Below are 23,750 nucleotides of genomic sequence, written 5' to 3' on the forward strand. Positions count from 1 at the left end.
AGTACTGTCTTTTGGATAGCCATGTGGAGGTGTTATAACCTTTCCTATATGTAAACGAGTTCTCAAAATTTGTTTTGTAACATAGACCATAACCTATTCTTTTAGGGATTCTCAATTAAGCTTAGAATATTCTTAAGAGGATAGATTAATTAGGTGACCTATTACACCTAACAAAAAAGATTTGTGGTAACTTTTTAGGTTGTATTTAGTTATAAGTCTACAAATCTATATGTTATGACATAAATTAGTGACAACTTAATAGTAAATTAGTTTCAATTTAATAATAATTAATTGATAAATTGAGTAGTAAATCATAAATAACTTAATACTAAATCAATGATAATTTAGTAGTTAATTATTAGAAACTTAAAAGTAAAAAATATAACTTAGTAGTAGTTAATCATCAATAACTTAATAGTTAATCATTGATAACTTAATAGTAAATTATACATAATTTAATATAAACAATAATAACTTGGTAATGAATCATAGATAATTTAGTGGTAAATTAGTGATAATTTTGTGATAAATAATGAAAAATTAAACAGTAAATCAATAATAATATAATAATAAGTTATTGATAATTTAGTAATAAATTGATAACTCTATAGTAAATCATTAATAGCGTAATAGTAAATTACTAATAATTTAGTTGTAAATTAGTAATAATTTAGTAGTAAATTAATTAATCATTGATAACTTATAAATCATCAATAAATTAGAACTAAATCAATTATAACTTTATAATAAATCACCAAAAATGATTAGTAAATCATTCATAATTTAATGGTAAATCATTTTTAAATTAGTAGTACATCATTGATAACTTGGTAGTAAATAATTGATAATTTAATTGTCAATTATTAATAACTTTTATTATATTTTATGCAACAAAGGATTGAACCCTAGGTACTAACAAAAATAAAGTCAAAACTTTCATTTTAGGGATTAGGATAAACTTACCATGAACATAATAAAAAATTAGTGAAAAAATCATGAACTTGAATAAAAAATAATGTTATTATATAAAAGAAAATTATTTCGTATATTATTAGTGAATTTTTAGATTTCATGTTTCATAGTTGTAAATACATAACACCATATTAGTAAATTAATGACAAGTTAATAAAAAATAATCGATAACTTGGTACTTAATAATAAATCAATAATAACTTAATAGTAAATTAGTGATAATTTAATAATAAATTAGTTTCAATTTAATAATAATTAATTAATAAATTTAATAGTAAATCATGAATAACTTAATAGAAAATCAATGATAATTTAATAGTTAATTATTAAAAATTTAAAAGTAAATTAATATAACTTAATGATAGTTAATCATCAATAATTTAATAGTTAATTAATAATAATTTAATAGTAAATTATGGATAATTTAATATAAATTACTGATAACTTCATAATGAATCATGGTTAATTTTATAATAAATCTATGATAATTTTGTAGTAAATAATAAAAAATTAAGTAATAAATTAATGATAATATAGTAGTAAATGCATAATAAGATAATAGTAAATTATTGATAATTTAGATGTAAATTATTGATAAGTTAGTAGTAAATCACTAATAATTTAATTATAAATAATTGATAATTAGTAATAAATTAATTAATCATTGATAACTTTATAGTAATTTTTGATAAATTAATATTAAATCAGTTATAACTTTATAACAATTCATCAGTAACTTAGCAATAAACTATCAATAATTTAACAATAAATTAGTCATAACTTAATAGTAAATTATTTATAAATTAGTAGTAAATTAATACTAATTTAGTAATAAATCATTAAAAATTTAGCAGTATATTAATAATAGCTTAGTAATAAATCGTTAGTAACATAATAATAAATCAATAATAACTTAACTATCAATCATTGATAATTTTTTTAAAAAATTTAAAATTGTTAGGAATTGAATCTTGATTACTAGTAAAAATAGAACTAGAAATTTTAACTTGGGAAACTAGGATAAACATATTATAAATCTATTCAATAAAAAAAATTTAGCGAACAAAAATTTTAAATTTAAATAAAACAATAATGTTATTATATCAAAAAATTATCTTATGTTATAACTGAATTCGTGTTTTCTTACAGAAATCCATTGTTAAATATATGATGACACAAATTTTATTAATAATTATTAAAAGTATATTATAAGTTATCAAAAAATTACTAAAATTACATCAAGAGATTACTCAAATTTTATCAAAAATTACCAAAATTTATCCAAGGTTGCTAAAATTTTATCAAAAGTTATTAAAATCAAAATTATATAAAAATTTATCATATTTTACTTATATTATATCAAAATCAAAATTAAATTATTAGTATTTATCATTTTATTATAGTATAAAAAATTATTTATTGAAATGAATATTTAAAAATAAAAATTATACATGCATTGTGCACGTGTCAAAAACTAATTATTATGAATGTACAATAAATGAATGAACAATAAATAAACCTTAAAAGAATTTGTTTGTGAATATAAATGAATTAAATAAATTTTTATTCGTATTTAATTTGTTAAATAAACGAATAAAAAATATTTTTTAAAATTATTTATTAAACTTAATAAATGAACAAAAACGAATAAAAATTGAATATATTTACAAATAATTAGTTAAAAGTTCTATTCATTTACATCTTTTTTATTTTACAACTTCCATAAACCACAATTTTATTTTAACATAATATGGGATTAACTAATTAATTTATAATTATTTTAAAATATAACATTCATGATATTTGAAATTCAAAACAAAATATTTACAATCTCTTAAAACTATTTGCATACCACTTTTTCCTTTATTAAAAAAAAAAATCTTATTCTAACCATTCAGCCAAAAATTCATGTGTAAGAGACAAGTGATAACTGACAACGTATGTTTTTTTCTTTTTTTAAAAACAAATTTTTTTCCAGGAAAAATTAGTCTAGGAAACTGCCATTAGAACAAAAATACAATTTAAAAAAGTAAAAATGAATTTTTTTAACTTTGCAAATTTGAAGGGAATCGGAGTTTGGGGGGAAAAAAGGTTAAAAAACGGGAGAAAAAAAAAAGAGAAAAAAGAAAAGAAAAGGAAGCGATATCGTTACTCATCACTTGTTTTTGTCATAACAAAAGCCACGATCCAGCAGCTGAATAAATCCATCTCCTTTTAAAAAACGAATTCAAGATCTAACTTTCCGTTTCCTATTTCTCTCAGATCTGCGCTGATTCGATCTTACACTTTCTTCGAGCGTTCTTATCTTTCTTTCCTTTTTCTTTTTTATGTTAGATCGGCGATGGATTTCATGAAGGTCTTCGATCAGACGGTTCGCGAAATGTAAGCTCTAAACTCACTTGTACCACATTTTGAATCAAAATTTGATTGCTTACCGTTTATCATCAAAGATTGATCTGATTTAATTTGTTTTCTTTTGTATTTTCAGAAGGAGGGAGGTGAATTTAAAGGTATTGAAGGTTCCGGAGATCGAGCAGAAGGTGAGATCAATTGCAATTTAATTTTTCCTCGAATGCTTATTTCTTGGAGAAATATGCTTAAGATTTGAGACTTGTTCAGTTGCTACCGGATTCGTTTAATTTGTTTTAAATAGAAAAGAGTAAGATTATGAGTGTATAAATTTCTCTATAGATTTGGCAGAGGATGAGTGTGAAATAGAAATGTTTATAGTAAACTTAGAATATATTCACCGAAAGAATCGGATTCACGTATGATCAAAAGCACAGGTTGAAATCGCTTATAGTTTGCTAATATATTTTTTTTATCCTTGCTAAATGATATCATACTTCTCTTAATGATTTACTTGATCTTTTGGATTATAAGTTTCTAATTTGGTGTTGAAATTCATTTGTTCTGTTAGAACTGTGATTAGTGGTGTGAAATGAATTGCCTTGTTTCTCATAGCCAACACTTTGTATCTGCCAACTTTGCATTTTATATTATGGAAATGTTTAAAGTGTATGATGTTGCACGAGATTCAGAATCATTTGTGATTTTCCTTTTGCCGTTGCTTGCTACATTTGTGGTGGAGTTTGATGGTATCATCTTACTTTTATTCATTGTAATTGAGTGACTAGTTCAGAACTTGGTGGATAATGATAAAATGTGTTACAGTATATATAATATTGCTCTCAGTTTTTTCTGGTAATACTATAGGCTTCATTTGAAGTGCATGCACAGTTTTATATTAGGATTAATCTGGTTACATAATTTTTATGGCAAATGTATGCAGGTACTGGATGCAACAGATAATGAACCATGGGGTCCTCATGGCACTGCATTGGCAGAAATAGCCCAGGCCACAAGGAAATTGTAATTATCAACTTGCACGTATTTCCTTTTTTCGTTCTATTTTGTGTCATTTCTCTGGTATTGGTGTTTGAAAGATATGACTCGCTGTATGCTAACTGAATGGGCTACCATATCTTGTAGCACTGAAAGTCAGATGGTTATGAATGTTCTTTGGACAAGACTGGCGCTATGTCTACAAGGTATGTGTTTTCTTCCATAATATGACTGACTAGTCATCTCATACGGTAGAAACTTGATATGTATTTGCGAACCTTGTTGGCTTATGGGCCATTTTCATGCCTTGAACATTTGAAACTGCTTCTCTACCAGGCATTGGCTGTTGTAGAGTATTTGATTTCTCATGGATCTGAACGCGCGGTTGATGACATAATAGAACATACTTTCCAAATCTCTGTAAGGCCTGATCCCTAAATTTTCTGAGTTGCTTTTGCACAGTTTATATAGTAAAGTTGAATTTACTCTAATATTCTGCTTCCCCCATTTGTTTTGTATTTCACAGTCCCTCACAAGTTTTGAATATGTTGAGCCAAGTGGGAAAGATATGGGAATCAACATCCGGAAGAAAGCAGAAACTATAGTGGGCCTTTTGAATAGTAAAGAAAAAATACAAGAAGCTAGAAATAAAGCTGCTACAAACCGTGACAAGTAAGTTTATTTTCAGGAAGTGAAATCATATGCTTACTTGTATCATTTTCATTGAATAAAATGTGTCTGTTACTATTTCTAGGTACATCGGACTATCATCTAATGGTATTACTTATAAGTCTGGTGCATCCTCATATGGTAGTGGCGGCTTCCATGGTGGTGGGGAGAGGTTTGGAGGCCTAAGTAGCACAAGTGACAGCTATAGAGATTATAAAGACAAGGACCTATATGGGGAAGAAAAGATTGATTCAGATACCTATGTGAAGTCACATCAAGGGACTGCGAGTAAGAGCCAAGGGAATTCCTCAAAGGGGTCTAGACATCATGGCAGGTTTATGTTTTACACTGTTAATTATTAGTTGCAAATTCTTAAATAATTTGTATAGAGTATACACTGTTAGTCTGTTATCTTTAAGTTGAAGAAAATTTCTTGGGCATGTCTATTTCATTGGTTGTGATCTACATAACTATCAGTATGCTGCACTACCGTTTTTTTGGTTCTATGAATCATGTTGCTGTAGTAATCCATTTATTTTAGATGATGATTCCTTTCACTATTCATAATACCCTTATTATCTAGTTCAAGCTCTATTACTATAACATGTTGGTCTTGTTCACACACATGCAACCACATAAAATGTGATCATACACATTTTCACATGCTGAAATACACACCCGTATACCTGCAACCCTTACATGTATACCTATTCATATTTTGCAACTTTTTTCCTCTCGCTTTCTCCTACCATTTCTTAAAAAGTCTTATTTTGTAATATTTGTCTTGCAGCAAGGATCCAAAGAATAAATTCTCCTCAAAGCTGAGTGATTCCAATAAATACAGTCAAAGCACAAGCATCCCTTCAGATAGTTATGATGATGATGATTTTGATCCCAGGGGAACATCCAATTCTAGTAAGAAAAATATTCATTTCTTAAGCTGAGAATGCTTCTTCGGAGGTTTTACTTTCATTGTTTAAACTTAATCTTAAACTTGGTATAAATCCTATTTCTGCTTGTTCATTTTGTTAAGAGGCTGAGGGTTGGTTGAAAGAGTGCTGCTTCCTCTTCACTCTTCAGTAATAGCTTTTAAACAGGATGTGTTTTACCAATGCATTGTTGATTATTCTTTTGACAGAGCCAGTGGCTGGAAGTTCTAATCAAGTGGATCTGTTTGGACAAAGTTTGATTGACAACCTCTTCGATGGACCAGTATCTGTCCCTATTGAAAAGTCTGCTGTGAATACTAAAGCAGAAGTTGATCTATTTGCTGAAGCTACTTTTGTGTCAGCACCAACCAAAGCGACAATAGAAGCAAGTCGTCAGGCACATGTTAGACTTTCTTTCATCTTAATTTTTGGAAATGCAACAATAAATTATTGTAGCTATGCCAATTGAATTGACCTTCTAGAAAGTAGGGGTATGTTTTGTCTTTTAGGTAGATATAACTAGCTTATCATGTAACATGAAATTCAATATCATGTCGTTACCTTTACCTTGAAATATTGCATGGTCTCTTATGATCTCTTAGGTCCCTTTAATTAACTTCATAACCATACCCTCCTCCCTTCTCCTCTTTAATGCAAAAAATATATCTACTTGCAAAAACACCATAGTTTATTTTCCTTGGTTTGCTTAAGAATCCCTTTAATCTTAGAAATGTTTTTATTTAAGCATTTAGAATAACAACGTATATGTACAATCTGATTTTCAGTTGGATATCACAGGGCTTTTGACTAGTTAATGAAGGAGTCAGGACATATTCTTTAATTATGAGTAGCTGAAATCAGCTTCCACTTTTCTCATTTCTGCAGGAACAGGTTGATCTATTTGCTTGCCAGCCTGCTGTCACTCATGCAGCCTCTCCAATTGTTGACCTCTTTGCCGCCACTGATCCAGTTGTGCAGCCAGACACCACAGAACCAAAGTCTGGCTCAGTGAATTCTAACATTGTTGATCCATTTGCTACTATTCCACTGAACAATTTTGATGGACCTGAAATTTTTGGTTCATTCACTACTCATTCTGATTCAGCTTCAAAAGAACCAACACAAAATCCCATTAATGATGAAAGCCTTAACAATTTGAGCACAAAATCATCACAAGACTCTAAAGCTGCACAAAAGAAGGATAGTTTTCAGGTGAAGTCTGGAATTTGGGCTGATTCACTGAGCCGTGGAATAATTGATCTTAATATATCTGCTCGTAAGTATCTATTGTCATAATCTCTACTCTTTGTTTAGAACTGTGTATTTTGCATCTTTGTTACTTTTGTATCGTCATTTGAACCTTGCAGCCAAGAAGGTTTCACTGGCAGATGTTGGCATTGTTGGTGGATTGAGTGAAGTAGATGAAAGAGATAAGGGACCTCCAACTTCATTTTATATGGGGAGAGCAATGGGTACAGGGTCTGGACTTGGTAAAACTGGGTTTGCATCTACACAAGCAACCTCTGAAGATGATCTATTCTGAAGCCTTGGCAGCCAACGGTATCAATTCGGTAGCTTTAAGAAGTAATTTTGCTCATTTTCTCTTAGCATTCTTTTCCTTGTTTGAAAAAAAAAAAAAAAGAATTAGTCCATGGTGCTGCGCATATTGGTGTTCTAGTTTTGATCATAAATTCATTGTTATGTATCAATCATGAGGGGACATACATTCATAGTACCCCCACAAAGTCTACAATCATCGCATTGTAAATTGTAAGTAGGTATTGAGATTTGATTCTCAAGTAAATTGGCAGCATAATTGTTGTTCACACTTCACACTACTTTGAAGTAATTAGCATAGCATTGGGAGATTCAAGTTGTATAGCCTAGCCTTTGTTGTGTTGTGTATGAAGAGAATAGATTAGGTAAAACCAACTCAAGTTCAATATTCCGCTTATCATCCAGTAGCGTAGCCATGTTGCATATCATTTCTCATTACGCTCCTTTACTTTCTAACAAAGTTATTGTCATTCACGACAAGTTTACTGTCATTATGATTTATTTTTTGGGATGATGAATGCCATAGCCGATTCACCATGACTTTCCCCTGACGAAACATTATTAATTATTATTTTTAATCATTATTATATTTTTTAGGCTCCAAACCAGGACACCCTTATTGCCCGTTTTATAGAAAATTTCCCTTTTATAATAAGAATCATTTGCATCCAATGGATTGAGAATTTAAATCAGAGAGAGAAAGCTCTAATGAAGATTCTTCCCTCTGGCACCCCATTTTTTCATTTTGATTTCACTTTTTTTTCTTTTAAAGTTATAGGATAAGGACAAAAATGTTTCTATCACTTTAACTTTTTTTTTCTATTTTTCTTATTTTTTATTTAAAGTTTTTAATAATTTAATTAATTTAATATAAAAATAAATTATCAAATAACTTTATTTAAACTTTTATTATATTCAAATTTAAATCTAACATTCTTAATGATTTTTTTCTTATTATACTTTATTCCATCATAACTATTATATTTGTATTTAAATGTATATCTCATTATTTATTTTAATTTTACTATTACAATAATTAATCTCATTACTATTATTTTTAATTTCACTAAAATTATTTTACTGTTCATTCAAATAAATCATAAATATATATATATATATATCTTATAATTCAAAAAATATAAATTCAAGTCTTTCAGCAAATAAATTGCAATTTAACCTTATTTGTTGTGATTTTATGTTTATTATTTTCTTTTTTTTATGAATTTTGTTTATTTTATAGCTTTTAATTTTTAAAAAAAAATTTGGTGATTTTGGGAAAAAAATGTTGAAAAAAGCTAAATTGAATTTGTTGGTGATTTTGAATTTTTTTTTAAACCAAGTTAAATTATTATTATATTTTTAGAGTTTGAAATTTTTAAAATTTTTGTTAAAATAGTGGCCCACGTCAATTCAATGTTTCTTTTTTACTATCACGTGGCAACCATTTCTAGATTATTCATTCATTTATCGAACTTACGGTGCCCTTTACAATATCCTCTCAGAACTTTAATATTATATTAGATAAAAAATTCACGCTTCGGAGCAAGAGCAATAAGCATCATTTGCAAGGAAAATACTTTTTTTTTTTAAGGCTCTGAAAATTAGTATCACTTGGTTTAAAATTCTTTGAGGGTTTCACTAATTACATGTCAGTGTACTTAAAAATTTATGTATATATATATATATATTCAATAAAACTCAACCAAAGGAAAAAAAAATCTCAAGTCTCTAATGCCTAAACCTTAATCCTTTTTAAGATAACTTTAAGTTCAAAAGCTTTTTGATTTATATCAAAAGATATATAAATATATATAAACTAAATAATGATTCTTTAAACAATCAGGCAATCAAAACATTAAGGAGAAATTTATTCATCATTGAAATCAGACATTCAACTATCCTGCAAGGGTTTAATGGTATCCTAAGTATAATAGGTTTTACCAAAGTGTAATTTGAAGAAAGTATAAATTAGTGTAGGTCTCTTACGTACATATTCTACTGTTTTGCAAGGTATAAATTTTACTATTATACAAGATATCCTACTATTCTTTTTTTTTTTTTTTCTACAGAGAGTTGAGGGAAGGATATATATCAAAAAATGAAATTAAAAAAAAATCATAAGCAAGTTTCATAATGATATTTACTCCAACCAAATTAGAATTGCCTATTTATGTCGTAACCTGTTGTCAACCATTAATATATAAACAAACGTCCATTAACTACTATCATCCTTTGCCTTTATCCATTCTTTTTTTTTTTTTTTTTTCTGCTTCCTCTATGCTTCTGCTTTTCTCTTTCCTTCTTTCTTTTATATTTTAAACCTTCAGTAATCATAAACATAATTTATCATGGAACGAAGACTAACCCCTCGTCAATAACTGAATAATCCTTTTGTTAGCTTTTATATCCTAAATTTTAATAATGTTTAATTAATTAAACTAACATGGATATTGGGTAAATATTTATATTTTACAATGAATATGGAATCGGTAAATAGGTTTTAATGAATATTTAAGAGTTAGTTAATGTATGATAGCTGTTATCAACATTACATATAAAGTTTGAATATGAAATATATCATCACATGAAAAATGAAATCAAAACTTAATTGATGAAAAGCACATTGATATATATTAATAATATATTGTTAATAATATTTAATATAATATATTATTATATTATTTGTTAATATATTATATATTAATATAATAATTGTAACATCACTAATTGTAATTTTTATGACCAATGCCCATGTGGAAATAGTGCCAAATTGTTTCCAAAATACTGAAAATACCTTCTTTTTTTTTGTTTTCAATAATTTCTAAAAATTTTTAAAATTTTGCTTTTAGTTTTTAAAAATAGAAAATAAAAACAACCTATCAAACACATTTATGAATTTAATTTTTTTAAAAAATTAAAAAAAAAAATGAAAACGTTACCAAACGACCACTTCGGTAACAATTACCTACTTTCTTTGTGACCCAATTTCTACGACATTTTCTTGTTCGACCAGCGAAGAATGGATCCAACATCTAGTGGGTCGAATGTCGCTTATTTTGTGTCCCCATGTTTCCTCCCCTTCCCTCTTTTTTTTTTTTTTTCATAAACAATTTTTGAAAATGAAAAAAAAAAGTTAGATTCAACGTAAATCTATCCTAATCAGATTAAAAATTGCACAAATCTTTCTCCTTCCTCCTCACCCTCTCACCTTTTCTCATCATTCTACTCTTAAAAAATAAAAGCAAAAAAAATAAAATAAAACTCCATTCGCAAATCGCACCTTATTCTTTTTCTTCCCCGCTAATTTTTTTTCTCCAAATTGGTAAAAACTTGTAGAAGAAAAAAGATAAAAAAAACAACAAAACACCGCCCATTTGTTCGCAACCATTCAATAAAAAAAAAAACCGAGAGTGGAAGAAATATTTAATAGATGCTGAAAACATTAGGTTGACTATTGATTAGAAAGAGAATAAAAAAATCTTAAAAAAAAAAAAAAACAAATGGGGGGGACTCTTTCCCTGCAAGTTTTTAACCAATTTTTTAAATTTAAATTGCAAAATACAGTGTTTTGTTTCATAGATTAAAAAAAAATAGAAACCAATCACCATGCAGCACGTGGTGCAAAATTAAGGTTATTTGGTGAACAAAATTATTAAATTATCCCTTAAATTACTTTTAAAGATAATAATGAGGTGAATATGAAATTGTGAAGTTAGAGAGTAGGGGATAATTTTAATTTGTTTTATATAGTATAGATTATAGATACTATACAGTTATATAAGGTATAGATCGTCTGCAATCAAATCAAAGCAGTATGCACTCAGATGGGTAAATAATGATAGTTAATTGGCTGTACATATATATAAGGAGGTCAGGCAAACAACAGTTGTCTTGTTGTTAGTTTGTGATCATTTTCGATTACAATTTAACGAGAAGCCAGCCATAAAATATCAATCCATCATTCTTCCCCTCAGCATGGCTTCAGCTTTCCTCACCTGCTTCACAGGTCCTATGATGAATACCTGCATCAAAACGGGAAGATATTAGGAACTCAATTATGGAGATGTAAAAGTACATGTGCCATTCTTAGAAAGGACAAACAAAAAAACATGCTAAATGTAACAGCTAGGAACGATGGTAACTGGTAAGGTCATTTTTTTTCTTATTTGAGGCATTAGGATTTAAATCCAACACTCTACCATCAATTGCCAGCAAAGTAATTCTTTAAGATAACTTTAGACTAACCTTGTCTGGCGGACCCTTAGCACCCCCAAGAAAGATTTCCGCGCTGCAAGAAAATGAATTTGTAAGTATCCGTAATTATATTTGTAGCTCCAAGCCCCACAGAGACGTGCATGCAATGCTATATGAGATGTCAACAGGTAACATATGAAACTGGTAAAATATTCTCAATCCTCATTTCCATATTTTTATATTATACCCGTTCCCTTACTCATGTCCAATGGATATTTCAAATCTATACTTACTCCAATCACTGAGTATTTAATAAGTATGAATAATCTTTGTATCCATAGCTTTTTTAAAAAAAATAAAAACTAAAGTTTATTTTTTTAGCTTTTTTTTTTTTTATCTTGTACATTTATATAATTTTTGAATAAATATATATTAATATATTTTAAAATAGAAATATATTAGCTCTAATTAATCAAAATAATAATTTGTATTATCTAATTAATCAAAATAATAATGTGTATTATTTAATAAAAATTTATTTACTAAATAAATAAGAGTATAGGTATGAGTAAGGAACGGGTGCTATATTATCCGTCCCCATACCTGATAAAAAATCTAAAATCATACCTATCATCGTTTTTAGTCCAATAAAAAATCAAATTTTTCATTGGATATGAATAAAAATTAACATCCCTAGATGTACTTTGGTTTGGACACGGAAGGAGAAAGAGAGGCATATACTTGCAAGACTCCTTTATTGACAAGATGGAAGCCCCTTTTCTTCCAATAACACGTCCCATCTTCCCTTGAGGAACATCAAGAATAGAAAGTACTTCTTCCTCAGGAGCATTCCCCTCCGTTATTAAGTTGTCTACAGAAACAAATCTCACTCTTGGTCAGTTTCCCATATAAAGTACCATATTTCTACTTGCATTCTAGATACATTTTTCTTTGTCTCTAATGAATAATGCAGAGTTCAGTACAATTAAGATTTCAGAATATAGTTCCAAACTTTTTTTGCTTTGATAATATCCGTAATCACACTAGTTGAGAAATGTCCATCTTTATTAAAGCATTATTCTCATTCAAATTTCACCAACATATGCCACATTACATTATTGAAGGTAAGGACTAAATCTACTTATCAGGAATTTATATGGATATGCTCAGTAGGTACAAAAAAATGTGTAAATGAGAAGATTACAAGAATAATATACTGGATCTGTAAGGCTCAGTGAATTAGTCAGTATATTTCTCCAGGATTCTAACAAGAAAAAGATGATTTTACTATAATAAGGTCATTAGGAATATGAGAACCTGGAATGGGAGGGACAGATGGCCAATCACCATAATTATTATCACTGATGCAGAAACATTGGCAATACAATGCTCCATGAACTGCAAGGTACCATAAGGATCGTTTATTCAGTTTCCCCATCATCATGTGGTAGATGTATAGAAGAAAGCGGACATCATCTGCAGCTGCACGGACCATAAGCTCAGATAATGGTCTATATGTCCAAAAGTTGGGATCCTGCAGGGACGTAAGACAAACTGTAAAGATTGAAAAAAAACTGCAATTTACATATTACAGTGAAATATTATTATCAATAACTGAAGCATCTATCTATTCACAGAACTTTATTGAGAGAAGAAATTTGAATTCTGAAGCAAAATATCTGAATTACTCTACATGTGCTCAAATGAAAAATAACTAGGGAATGATTTCAAATCAACTTCTGCTGATATTGTCAGGCTATTGTCAGATTGGTCCAGCTCTATCTGGGGCAAATTTTCAATTAAGCCTTAAGCACCCAATAACATTAGAGAAGTGGCAAGAAACTTGCTATCTATCCTGCCTAGCAAGATGGCGTCAAAGCTCGAAAGAGCACTGTGTACAAATTGAATAACTACGGAATGAATTCAAATCTACTTCTGTGGATATTGTCAAGCTATTGTCAGATTGGTCCCGTTCTATGTAAGGCAAAATTTTAATTAAACCTTCACCATCCAATAACATTTGAGAAGTGGCAAGAAACTTGCTATCCTTCTTGGCTAGCTAGATGGCATCAAAGCTCGAAAGAGCACAGTGTACAAAGTGAATCAAGTGGCAGAATGGAGGAAATCATCAGAACAAAGACATGCTAATGTTCCAACCAGCTACTTACTAGACCAGGCAATCAAGCATTATGATTTCCATGCAATTCATAATTTGTTTTAAATAAGAAAGTAAATACCCAATAGCTCTCTGGAATTGAAAAAAGACAGCAGGGATTTACTTTTATCCATAAGCTCAGCAGTGCAATTAAAATATATCCCATCAATTCCATGGTAGTGAGATGTTTAAACTAACCTGCCTAAGTAGGAGACGAACCTCTTCCTTCTCCGGATAAGAAATGCCTACATTTAAAGTATCAAGGCCTAAATCAAAGCCAAAACAATGCAGTGGAATAACTTGAGAGGAAGTCTAACTTTGCTAGTTTAATAGAAGCCTATGGCACATCCAGTTTCAAACAGCATAAAGAATACTGCAAAATAAAAGTATGCGAAGCAAGATCATATAAAAGCATCATCACTTCTCACATGTGTTTGGAAAGGACTTAAAAGAAATAAATAAATGGTTATACTAAGGCAATACCTAACTGCTTGATTTCGACAGTTAATGGAGCACACTGCAAAGTGACATCAACAAAAAGACCAGAAAGGGGTCTTTCGGGGAAATCAATAATACCTATTTCTAAAATCATTAAGATAATGTCTTAAAATGTTTGTGAGAAAAAAAGGTATTCAGTTAACACAGTTAAGCTGCAGACAGAAAATTCTATGACCTCAATTAATTAAATCCAAATGGATACCAGGAAATATAAATACCACAATAGCGTGGATCTGCAAGGAGGCCAACAAATGATATGTAGTCATCAGGCAATCTTGTCCGTCCTTCTTGTTCCTCTATAAGAGAATAAGCAATCTGCAGCTCAAACAAAAAATAAAAGAGGCAACATCAAACAACTAAACATTATTTTAGTAGCCCTCTTATCAATTTGGACAACATTGACGACAAGGAAGATGAAGCAACTTGTGTTTCTAAATGCATCCATGTAAATGGAAATAGTGGAATGTTATAAGCACCTAAAAGCAAGAATTGAACGTAAAAAGAAATGAAACCACAAGTATCAGGAAAAATCTTGTTTAAAGTGATAACTAGTTAAGCTTAAATCCACCCAAGTATTCCACAATTGGAGTAATAACAAACAATAAAATGAAAGGAGAATAAAATTATATGCTTTGCCAGTTTGCTATAGATAAGTCTTCAAGCTCATAAAGGGGGCTCACCTGGGTGTCCATAACATTGTGTAACTTAATGCCAAATTGAAAGTACAATGCCTGAAAAATAAGAACACAATTCAAATTGTCCATAAAGCATCTCAAATGTGCCATAATGCAAAATTAAAATGAAAAACAATTAGACACCTCACTATCTCGTTTGCAATCGTGAATGACTTTTGTGACGTAACTAGACTCAAGCGCAGGCTTACAGGCTTTTATAAGCATCTCTCCACCCTCAATGGCGTCAACCAAATATATAGCATCCGGAAATGAAAGCTGCCGGAAAACAGTATTTCTATAAAATCTTTGAAAAGCAAAGATTGAATAGCACAGGCAAGCCAAGGCATTTTCATTTTTAAACTAAAAGAAACAAAAATTCCATTCGCGTATAAAACACATGATGTACACGTCAAAGAAACAAACCATAGTTATTCATAAAGCGTTTCATATCATTATTGACTCAAGGAGCTCAACTTGAATAATTTGATCCAAATACTCATCAGAACTATATTTAACCTGCATAATACAAAGAGTCCCATGGCGACAAAGGTCAATGCCCTCGCAGTCAAAACCTACGACCAACTGCCTCTTCGGCGACGGGTTCACGAACTCCCTCGGAAGCTGAGAAGCATCGGTCACTATATGGATAGGAACCGGAGGAGCATCATTGTCAAATGGATTGCCTCCTGCAACGTCAAGTTAACGAAATTAATTCTAATCCAAAACAAATTCCGTTAGAACAGTCAATTCCAAAAAAAAAAAAAAGGGTGAAGAATCAGTGATATGAACTGCTTTCAGTTATTTTCTTCGCCTAAACCGACAGTCGAAGTGAATTAGGGCAATAGATCAAAAATCAAAGGGCAGATAATCCACGACTATAAAGCTAAATTTAAATTACAGTAAAAAGCGCAATAGCAAACTTAGAATTTAAACCAGAAAAAAGTTTTAAGTAGATAATAAAAAATATTAAGAAGTTAAGTACCTGAGTCGGAACGGAGAGGAACGTGAGTGCGATGAGAAGCAGGGTGCGAGGAAGCCATGTGATCGGACCATCCAAGCTGATCGATTTTTTCCCCCTTCGGTCTGAAGTCTTAACGGGATTTATATTATTCTCATGGGTTTTTTTTTTTTTTTTTTTTTTAACTGTGGTTGATTTTTTCACTAAATGGATTTTCTTTAAAGTGTGATCTGGAGCGGAAGGCATTACGCGAGTATGCAACGGCGCTCTTTAATTTTTTTTCGCCACGTCACCTAGTTTGATGACTTGGGCACGGTGCAGGGGATAATGAAAATCAGGTGTTTTCCTTTTTTATTACTAACTAGTTTACCCGCGCTGGGATGATTTTTTTTTTTAAATAGCATTTGAAAAAAAGTAAAAATAAAATAAAATAAAATAAATTCTAAATTAAGTTTGCACTTAAAATAGGATACCATATAATAGATTTAAGTTTAAGTTTTTTTTTTAGTTGATGAAAATTTGAGAATAAATAAGATATTTAATTCTTTATGTTACGATAAAATGTATCGTACATAATAATTTAAAATAAATAATTACAAATCATATATTCGTAATAATTTCAACAAATAATCATTGATCAAATTTAAACTTAAAATTTTTTATCGAAAAAGATAAATCTTAACTGATTGAATCAACTACTTATTAATTAAATTTAAATTTATTCAATGAACATTAGTTTAAATTTTAAATTAAAAAGATAGAGCAACATTTTAGTTTTAATACAAGTAAATATTAGCGTTCTACTTGCGGTGCGTTAGATAATAATATTCTTTATGACTTTTCTTGTCATTTTTTATTTTTAATATATCTTATATAAATATTATAAATGAATATGCATTGTGTTGTCATTTTATTTTAATTTTATATATTTTATTATAAATTAATTTTATTTTTTTAAGTGGGATTCATTACTTTTTGGTGGGAGCCACTTTTTCCAATTTAGTTTTTTTTTGCTTTTTAACTTTTTTTTATTTTGTTTCTTGTGTTTAAAATTTTTAAATGTACAATATAGCACCTTTTTTTATCATTTTATAATTTATAATTTATAATTTTAACATTTTATATATTTATTATTTGAACAGATATTTTTAGTGGGACTCATTATTTTTGTTTCTCATAGGGCTAATTTTTTGAATTTGCTTTTTTTAATTATTATTTCAACAGGGATTGTGACTTTTTTTATAGATCAATTTGTTTTTTAAGTAGGACCTTTTTTTTTTAATTTTTTATGTACTTTTTTCTCTATTATTTTTTATGGGCAACTCATTTTTTAAACTTTATTTTCTCTAATATTCTTTTCTAAATCTCCTTATTTTCTCATACTTCTCTAAAAAACCAATAGGTGGAATAATTATGATTGTGAAATAGAAGGTACTCTGCTGAGGTCGATATTTAATATTTAATATGTTGTGATTATTGTTTTGTTATTGATTTTTCGTGTTATATTAAAAGTATTATGATTTTTTTAATTACTACATCAATTATACGATCTTTTCATTTTATTGTATAATATAAATTTTGTGACAACAAAAAATATAGTAAAAATTATAATTTTAATGAAACAAATTTAATTTTTTATGTATTTTATATTTCTATTTATTATATATTTTTAAGATTATAATCTTTTGTTTATTATAAATAATAATTATTATTGATGATTAATTCATTGTTAATTATTGATTATTGATATTTTATATTTTTTGTATGTTTATATTTTTCATGAAAATAATTATTTAGAAAAAATAAATGGTAAATTTAATAGGGAAAAAGTGAAAATATCTAAATTTTCATTTTTTATTTTTTATTTTCTTTCCTTTTTAATGAAAAATATTTGTCTAAATACTTTAAATTTCTTTACAACAAAATATTTTTGTAAAAAAATGAAAAAAAAAAAAAAACTATTGGGTTTGATTCAATTAAGAGTAGAACCCGAAATTAATTTGGAGTGGGTTAAAGCTAAATCAAGTGCAAGACAATGGGTTGAGTTGAATTTTTAGGTTTGCAAGTTGGGTTTAAATCCTTTAATCCTTTATAACAAATATAAATACTATCCAATTAGGAGAAAATAGATCATTTATTTTTATTTAACTTGTAGATGAAAAATGAATTATTGATAAAAATATTTATTTGAGAAAAATACCTTTATAAAGTTAATAATTTCCCTTGTTGCTAATTAACCTCTTTAGATTCTTTAAATCAATTTTCTTTTCACAATAAAAAATTTTAAGATAATGTTTAGTATGTCGTGATTATACAAAAATTATAGTGATTAGATTATTATATTTAATAAGTATTCAATGATCTTACATAATGGTGATCTTGAATAATTGAGAATTGTATGATCATTGTCTTAAAGGGTGATCTAATTTTTATACAAAAAATGAGAAATTTTTATCACTAAAGAGAAGAGATATGCAAAATTAATAATAATCAATATTATCTATTTAATATGTGAATTAAAAATTTAGTTCCTTTTAAAATAAAAATTATTTATATTACAAATTTTTATATTTCTAAACTACTATTTATTTTAACAAGTTCAAAAATAATTGTCTTTTTTAATTTTTTAATATTTATATATATAATTGTTTTATTTTTCATTTATTATGAGTTTAATAGATTAATTTTATTTTTAATTCAAATATTTTTTACATAATTTATATTATAAAATTAAATTACCTATCAATAAATATATTTATTGATATAAAATTTAATCATCTTTTATTATAAAATAAATAAACTATTATTAATATTTTATAAGTTATTATCTTTAAATAATATTAAAATTTTTAATTTTTGTAATTATTAAAATATGTGTAATTACTTTTAAATAAAATAATATTTGATTTTTAATAAGGTCAAATGTAGTAATCTTTAATTCATAAAAATTAATTATTGTTAACAAAATGATTAAAAATTATGAGTAATAAAATTATCTTAACAATAAAATCATTTTGATGATTATATTATTACGATAATCTTACAAAAAATTCCAAACATTACTTAAAAATAATTTTCAATAAAATATATTTTACTAAACGCATGGTTTTTTTTTTTTTTTATGAAATTCTTTAAAGCTAGTTATTACCAATTTAGGAAAAATTTTCAAATAAGTCAAAATTTTGTAAAATGATTTATAAATCTCTTGAGTTTTGATTGGTTTTAAGTTTCAAACCGTCAAACATTAACAAATATTAATTAATTGTCATACTAAATATAAAGATGATAAGACATCAAATCATTTTTTTCTTATAGTATTTTTCTATTAAAAATATCATCTTTTATTTGGTTTAAACATTAAACATTTTTGAGTTGTTTCAAAATAGAACTTTTTAAAGGAAATGTGATGCATGCACTGTTCAAGTCTAATATTAATATTTAAGATTTTTTTTTATCAATAAAAATGCTAATTCTTTCAAAAATTTCATAAGAAAAAAATAGCAAACATTAGCTAAATATTTTCAAAAAAAAAAAAAAAAACCCAAATAATCTTAAAAATAGTTCTTCAAGCATTTCCCATACTTTTGCAATTGTCTTTGCTTTTGAATTCAGGCTTTTGTTGCCTCTCTTCTCGCGCCTTCACTTTTTGTCTCCTTAAAGCTTAAATCCCACATTTCAGTTATGGACCAAAATCTACAAGTCTGTAACCAAGTTATTATTGGATTCTTTTTTATTCCAAAGCTTGCCCTATTAGCTATAATCTTAGCTTTAATTCAATCTCAATTCCACAATCTCTTATTCTTTATTGGTTATTGGGTCTTTCTTTTTTTTATTTAATGTGACTTCTTTTTGTTATTTCTTTGATATATTTTGTGGGTGTTTGGATGTTAAGAAAGTGTAGGAAAATTAGAGGAAAATGGTGGGTTAATTTAAAAAAAAAAGATAATAATGTTGATTTTTTAAGTTGGTTATTTTTTTGGGTTTGACTTTGTTTTCTAAAATTAATTCTTTGAAATTGATTATATAATATAATTTCATTTTTGGATTTAGAGTTTTTTTATATAGTTTTTAGGTGTTTGAATGTTGAGAAAGTATAAAAAAAAAATAAAAATGATGGGCTAAGTTTGGAAAAAAAGGTAATCTTTTAGGTTTTTTACTTGATTATTTTTTGGGTGTTTGATTACTAAGAAAATGTAGGAAAATGAGAGAAAATGATTGTTGTACTTTGACTAAAATTGGCCATTAGTATTTTTTTTCTTTTAATTAGAAAAATCTTCTTTATCCTTTTTTGTTTCTAAAATTGGCTCTTCTTCTTTATTGCTCTTCCTTAACTTTTGATTTTTTTTTTAACTTATTCTGATTGAAGATCTCCACTCTTATTGTCTATAGTATCACTATGTGACTTTTTACAAATACAAGAATATGTATATTCATGAAATTATCCCATGAATCCTCTTTGACTAAGTTCTAGAGAAATTAATGGCTTATATACTTAGCATTTTTGTATCTCTTGATCTTTGTTTTGTTAAATTTTGTTGGTTTTTATGTTTAATTTACAAAGTTGTAAAGTAACATCTAGTGATAATCATTTTCAGTTTGTAGTTTTTATCTTTTATTTTTTAGTTTTTGGTTATTTATAATATTTTTATTTTTTAGTTATTAAATATAACTATTTTGCAATAATTTTATTTTTTATGGTAAAAATACAACTTTATCCTTATTTTTCTGCAAATTAAGGATATCACTCTATTTTAATGCGCTTGTATTATACTGCAGTGACGGAGTCCTATTTTGGATTAACTTGAAAATGTTTAATTCTACATTGAACCAAATTAAAGATGTATCTTTAATTGAGAAACATTAAATCTTAGAATGAACATTTAACCTTTTCTCATTTCTCATTTTCTTCTCTTATTTTCTTTTTTTCTTTCTCTTAATCTTTAAACCTTATTTCTCGTAATTCAAACAACTTAAACAACCAAAGCTATTGGCCTTTTAATTACCAAGATTTTGGCATTCGACCACAAAGTCTAGAACTTCCTATTTTCCTCATTTACATTTTTATCTTAATAGATTTCCTAAAACTAACCCTAAATCCATATATTTAATTCCAAAGACCAATTTTTTGCCACTATTTAACCTTTCTTTGTCGAGCCAAATCCTTCGAAATTTTAGTATTTTACTTCCCTCTCGTTGCTCTTCCTTTTCATCGACACAGATTCCCTAAAAAGAGACCATTGCTATGAGCCACCTCTGTTATTGTCACTAAAAATTGCTCTGCTATTTTTTTTATTTGTCTTCCCTTGCCTAAACCAAAAAAAAAAAACACCCTTTAAATAACTTCTCTAATCCCAAAATTAACACAAAAATCAATACTTATCTCTTATGTTTTGTTTTTCTAGTTCTACTTTATTCTCTTGTGAATGATGCTACATATTTTGTTTTTAATTTTTTTGTTAGTTATTTTGGTGTTTTTCTTTTTTTTTTATATGAAAAAATGGGTTAATGCAAAAAAAAAAGAAAAGGGAAGGGTTACTAGGACTTGAAGGACAAGTCTTTTCAAAGATGTTTAGGGCTTTTCAATCTTCGGTTGAGTTTGGCTTCGAATATTTTTGCTGTTGGGTTTCATTGAAGTCTCTGTAGCTTTCAAATTTTTTTTCTTTGGATCCATTTTGTTTAGATCATAAAAAAAACCTTGCTTGCCATAATCAGAATAGTGGGGTCTAGACGTTTAGTGCTTAGACATAAACAACTACCATGAAATGAAAAAATGGCTAAGGATATCAATGGGTAATACACACGATGGATAAAACATTCTTTGACTTTGAATTTTTATATTATATCAATATCTATTTATATTCAATAGATTTTTAAATATATTTTTATTTTTGTAAATATTTAATGGATATAGGTAATTTTTATATATATAATTTTTTTAAAAATAAAAATTTATTTTTTTAATTTTTATCTTTTATATTTATTTAATTTTTTTTATAAATATATATATTAATATATATATATATATATTTAAATAGAAATATATTAATTTTAATTAATTTAAAATAATAATTTATATTATTTAAAAAAAATTTACTAAATATTTATAAATATATATGTAAGGCATGGGGTAGGTGTTACATTATCTGTGTCTATTTACTTTCTTGAAAAAAAATTTAAAATCATATTCATTCCTATTTTCACAATGTAATATTTACCACTATCTCTATTCTAATAAAAAATTGAGTTTTCAATTGGATATGAGTAAGATTGATACTTCTAAAATTGATTTTAATTGTCATTTCAATTAGGAAAAAAATTAATGATGTGGCACATAATAGCAACTAAGGAATGTCAGGTCTTATCTTTAATAGTACAAAATTACTTTTCAAATAATTTTTTAAGATAAAAATAATCCAGTGATTCATATAAAGAGAGGATGATTTTAATTGTTTGTATTTTTTTAATTTAATATTTATTTTATCATAATATTTTAAATGATAATGAGCTTAAATAGATGAATTTGATTAAAATTTTAGAAGCATTGATCAAATTTAACTTGAATCATGAACATCTTTAATTTTTTTTTTAATTATAAATCATGTATAAGATGGTAATGGAAATAGATGATGTTGGGCTTTAAATATACATTTTTTATTTATTTACATGCACATGGAAATCATGGTCATTTCTTTTATCTTCCACTTTAATATTTAATGCATTTCTTAATAATTTGCCAAAATCATCATTGAAAATTGCTCAAAGGTTTGAACATTGAATAAACTTTTATGTGACTTTATGATATATTGTCTTGTTTAATTATGTATCTTAAAGATTAAATATATGATCGAAGTTAAAGGATAAAAAATACTAGCATATTATTTAGTGTAAAAGAAATGAAAATTATAATACTAAAATATTCAATAAAAAGAAGCAAACCATCTTTCTTATAAAACCTTTTTTAATTCCCCTTGATTTTAAGCAAATCTAGTATATCTTGAAAGATAAGCAAAGGTATTCACAAAAATATTGATAATTCTAAGTGGTTTCATAAGATACCTAAAAGTTATATCTTGTAGTAATTGGTTGAAGAGAAAATGATTTTGGCTCATATCATCACAATCAACATCAAGCTACTAAGTTTAAATCCGTAGGTTCATCTTTGTTATTACTATAATCTTTATTAAATAGTCGATTTTAAAATATAATATTCAATAAATTAAGTTTAAGTTTTAGTGTTTATAATTATTTTATTCAAGTTATTGAATTTTTTTTATAAAATATAATAATGGATTGGGGCAAAACTATACACTGTATTGACATTGGCTATACAGCATTGCAATGGATTGGCCTATAAATCGCACATCTTTTTTGGCATTGTATTTTACTATTTGTTGCGCTATTGAAAAAATATATATTTTTTCTACTTCCACGACAATTATTTTGATTGAAAAAAATTAATACTAATACAAAGTTTCCTACCATTAAAAATGAGTAGACATTTCACCTCTTGCTAAAAGTAAATTGGAAGATAACTTGTAATAGACATGAATGATAATGGTTCGAATCGGATTGAACTTAATTTGATTTTTTTATAATGTATAATATTATAAATTTTAAAAATTTATCCGAATTCAAATCGATTTTTTTATTGAATACAAACCAAATCAAATTCTAACCTAATTCTATTCGTCAGGTTTATTAATTTTTAAATTTTAATTTTTTTTTGTTTTTTATATATTATTTTAATATAATTTTTAATATTTAGATATAAAATAATTATTTTTATTTTATAAAAATTT

General features: G+C 26.9%; 1 protein-coding gene and 1 pseudogene across 4 annotated transcripts; one reads left to right on the top strand and one right to left on the bottom strand.

Moving 5' to 3' along the window:
- Window positions 1–3,126: 3,126 nt before the first annotated feature.
- LOC111302963 (clathrin interactor EPSIN 1-like) lies at window positions 3,127–7,753 on the top strand (annotated as a pseudogene). The gene is made up of 11 exons (XR_016326555.1): window positions 3,127–3,354; window positions 3,461–3,512; window positions 4,265–4,344; window positions 4,465–4,523; window positions 4,654–4,737; window positions 4,844–4,989; window positions 5,072–5,320; window positions 5,777–5,901; window positions 6,125–6,318; window positions 6,801–7,191; window positions 7,283–7,753. The product of XR_016326555.1 is annotated as a clathrin interactor EPSIN 1-like (transcript).
- Window positions 7,754–11,266: 3,513 nt separating this feature from the next.
- LOC111302964 (uncharacterized) lies at window positions 11,267–16,139 on the bottom strand. 3 transcript variants are annotated; one of them, XM_022898899.2, is made up of 10 exons: window positions 15,976–16,139; window positions 15,510–15,679; window positions 15,138–15,269; window positions 15,000–15,050; window positions 14,538–14,634; window positions 14,020–14,066; window positions 12,984–13,200; window positions 12,408–12,537; window positions 11,718–11,760; window positions 11,267–11,494 (listed from the first exon to the last, which is right to left on the bottom strand). In XM_022898899.2, exons 1-10 carry the CDS (start codon window positions 16,031–16,033, stop codon window positions 11,423–11,425), a joined length of 1,017 nt encoding a protein of 338 aa, XP_022754634.2. In that variant the 5' UTR covers window positions 16,034–16,139; the 3' UTR covers window positions 11,267–11,422. The 3 variants fall into 3 exon arrangements, with proteins under 3 accessions (XP_022754634.2, XP_022754638.2, XP_022754640.2); XM_022898903.2 differs by lacking the exon at window positions 15,138–15,269 and having other exon boundaries at window positions 15,976–16,135; XM_022898905.2 differs by lacking the exon at window positions 12,408–12,537 and having other exon boundaries at window positions 15,976–16,135.
- Between the last annotated feature and the right edge of the window lie 7,611 nt (window positions 16,140–23,750).

The sequence above is a fragment of the Durio zibethinus genome, chromosome 13 (assembly GCF_047325235.1).
Source record: "Durio zibethinus cultivar Kanyao isolate XHJ-2024 chromosome 13, ASM4732523v1, whole genome shotgun sequence".
Taxonomy (NCBI): Eukaryota; Viridiplantae; Streptophyta; class Magnoliopsida; order Malvales; family Malvaceae; genus Durio; species Durio zibethinus.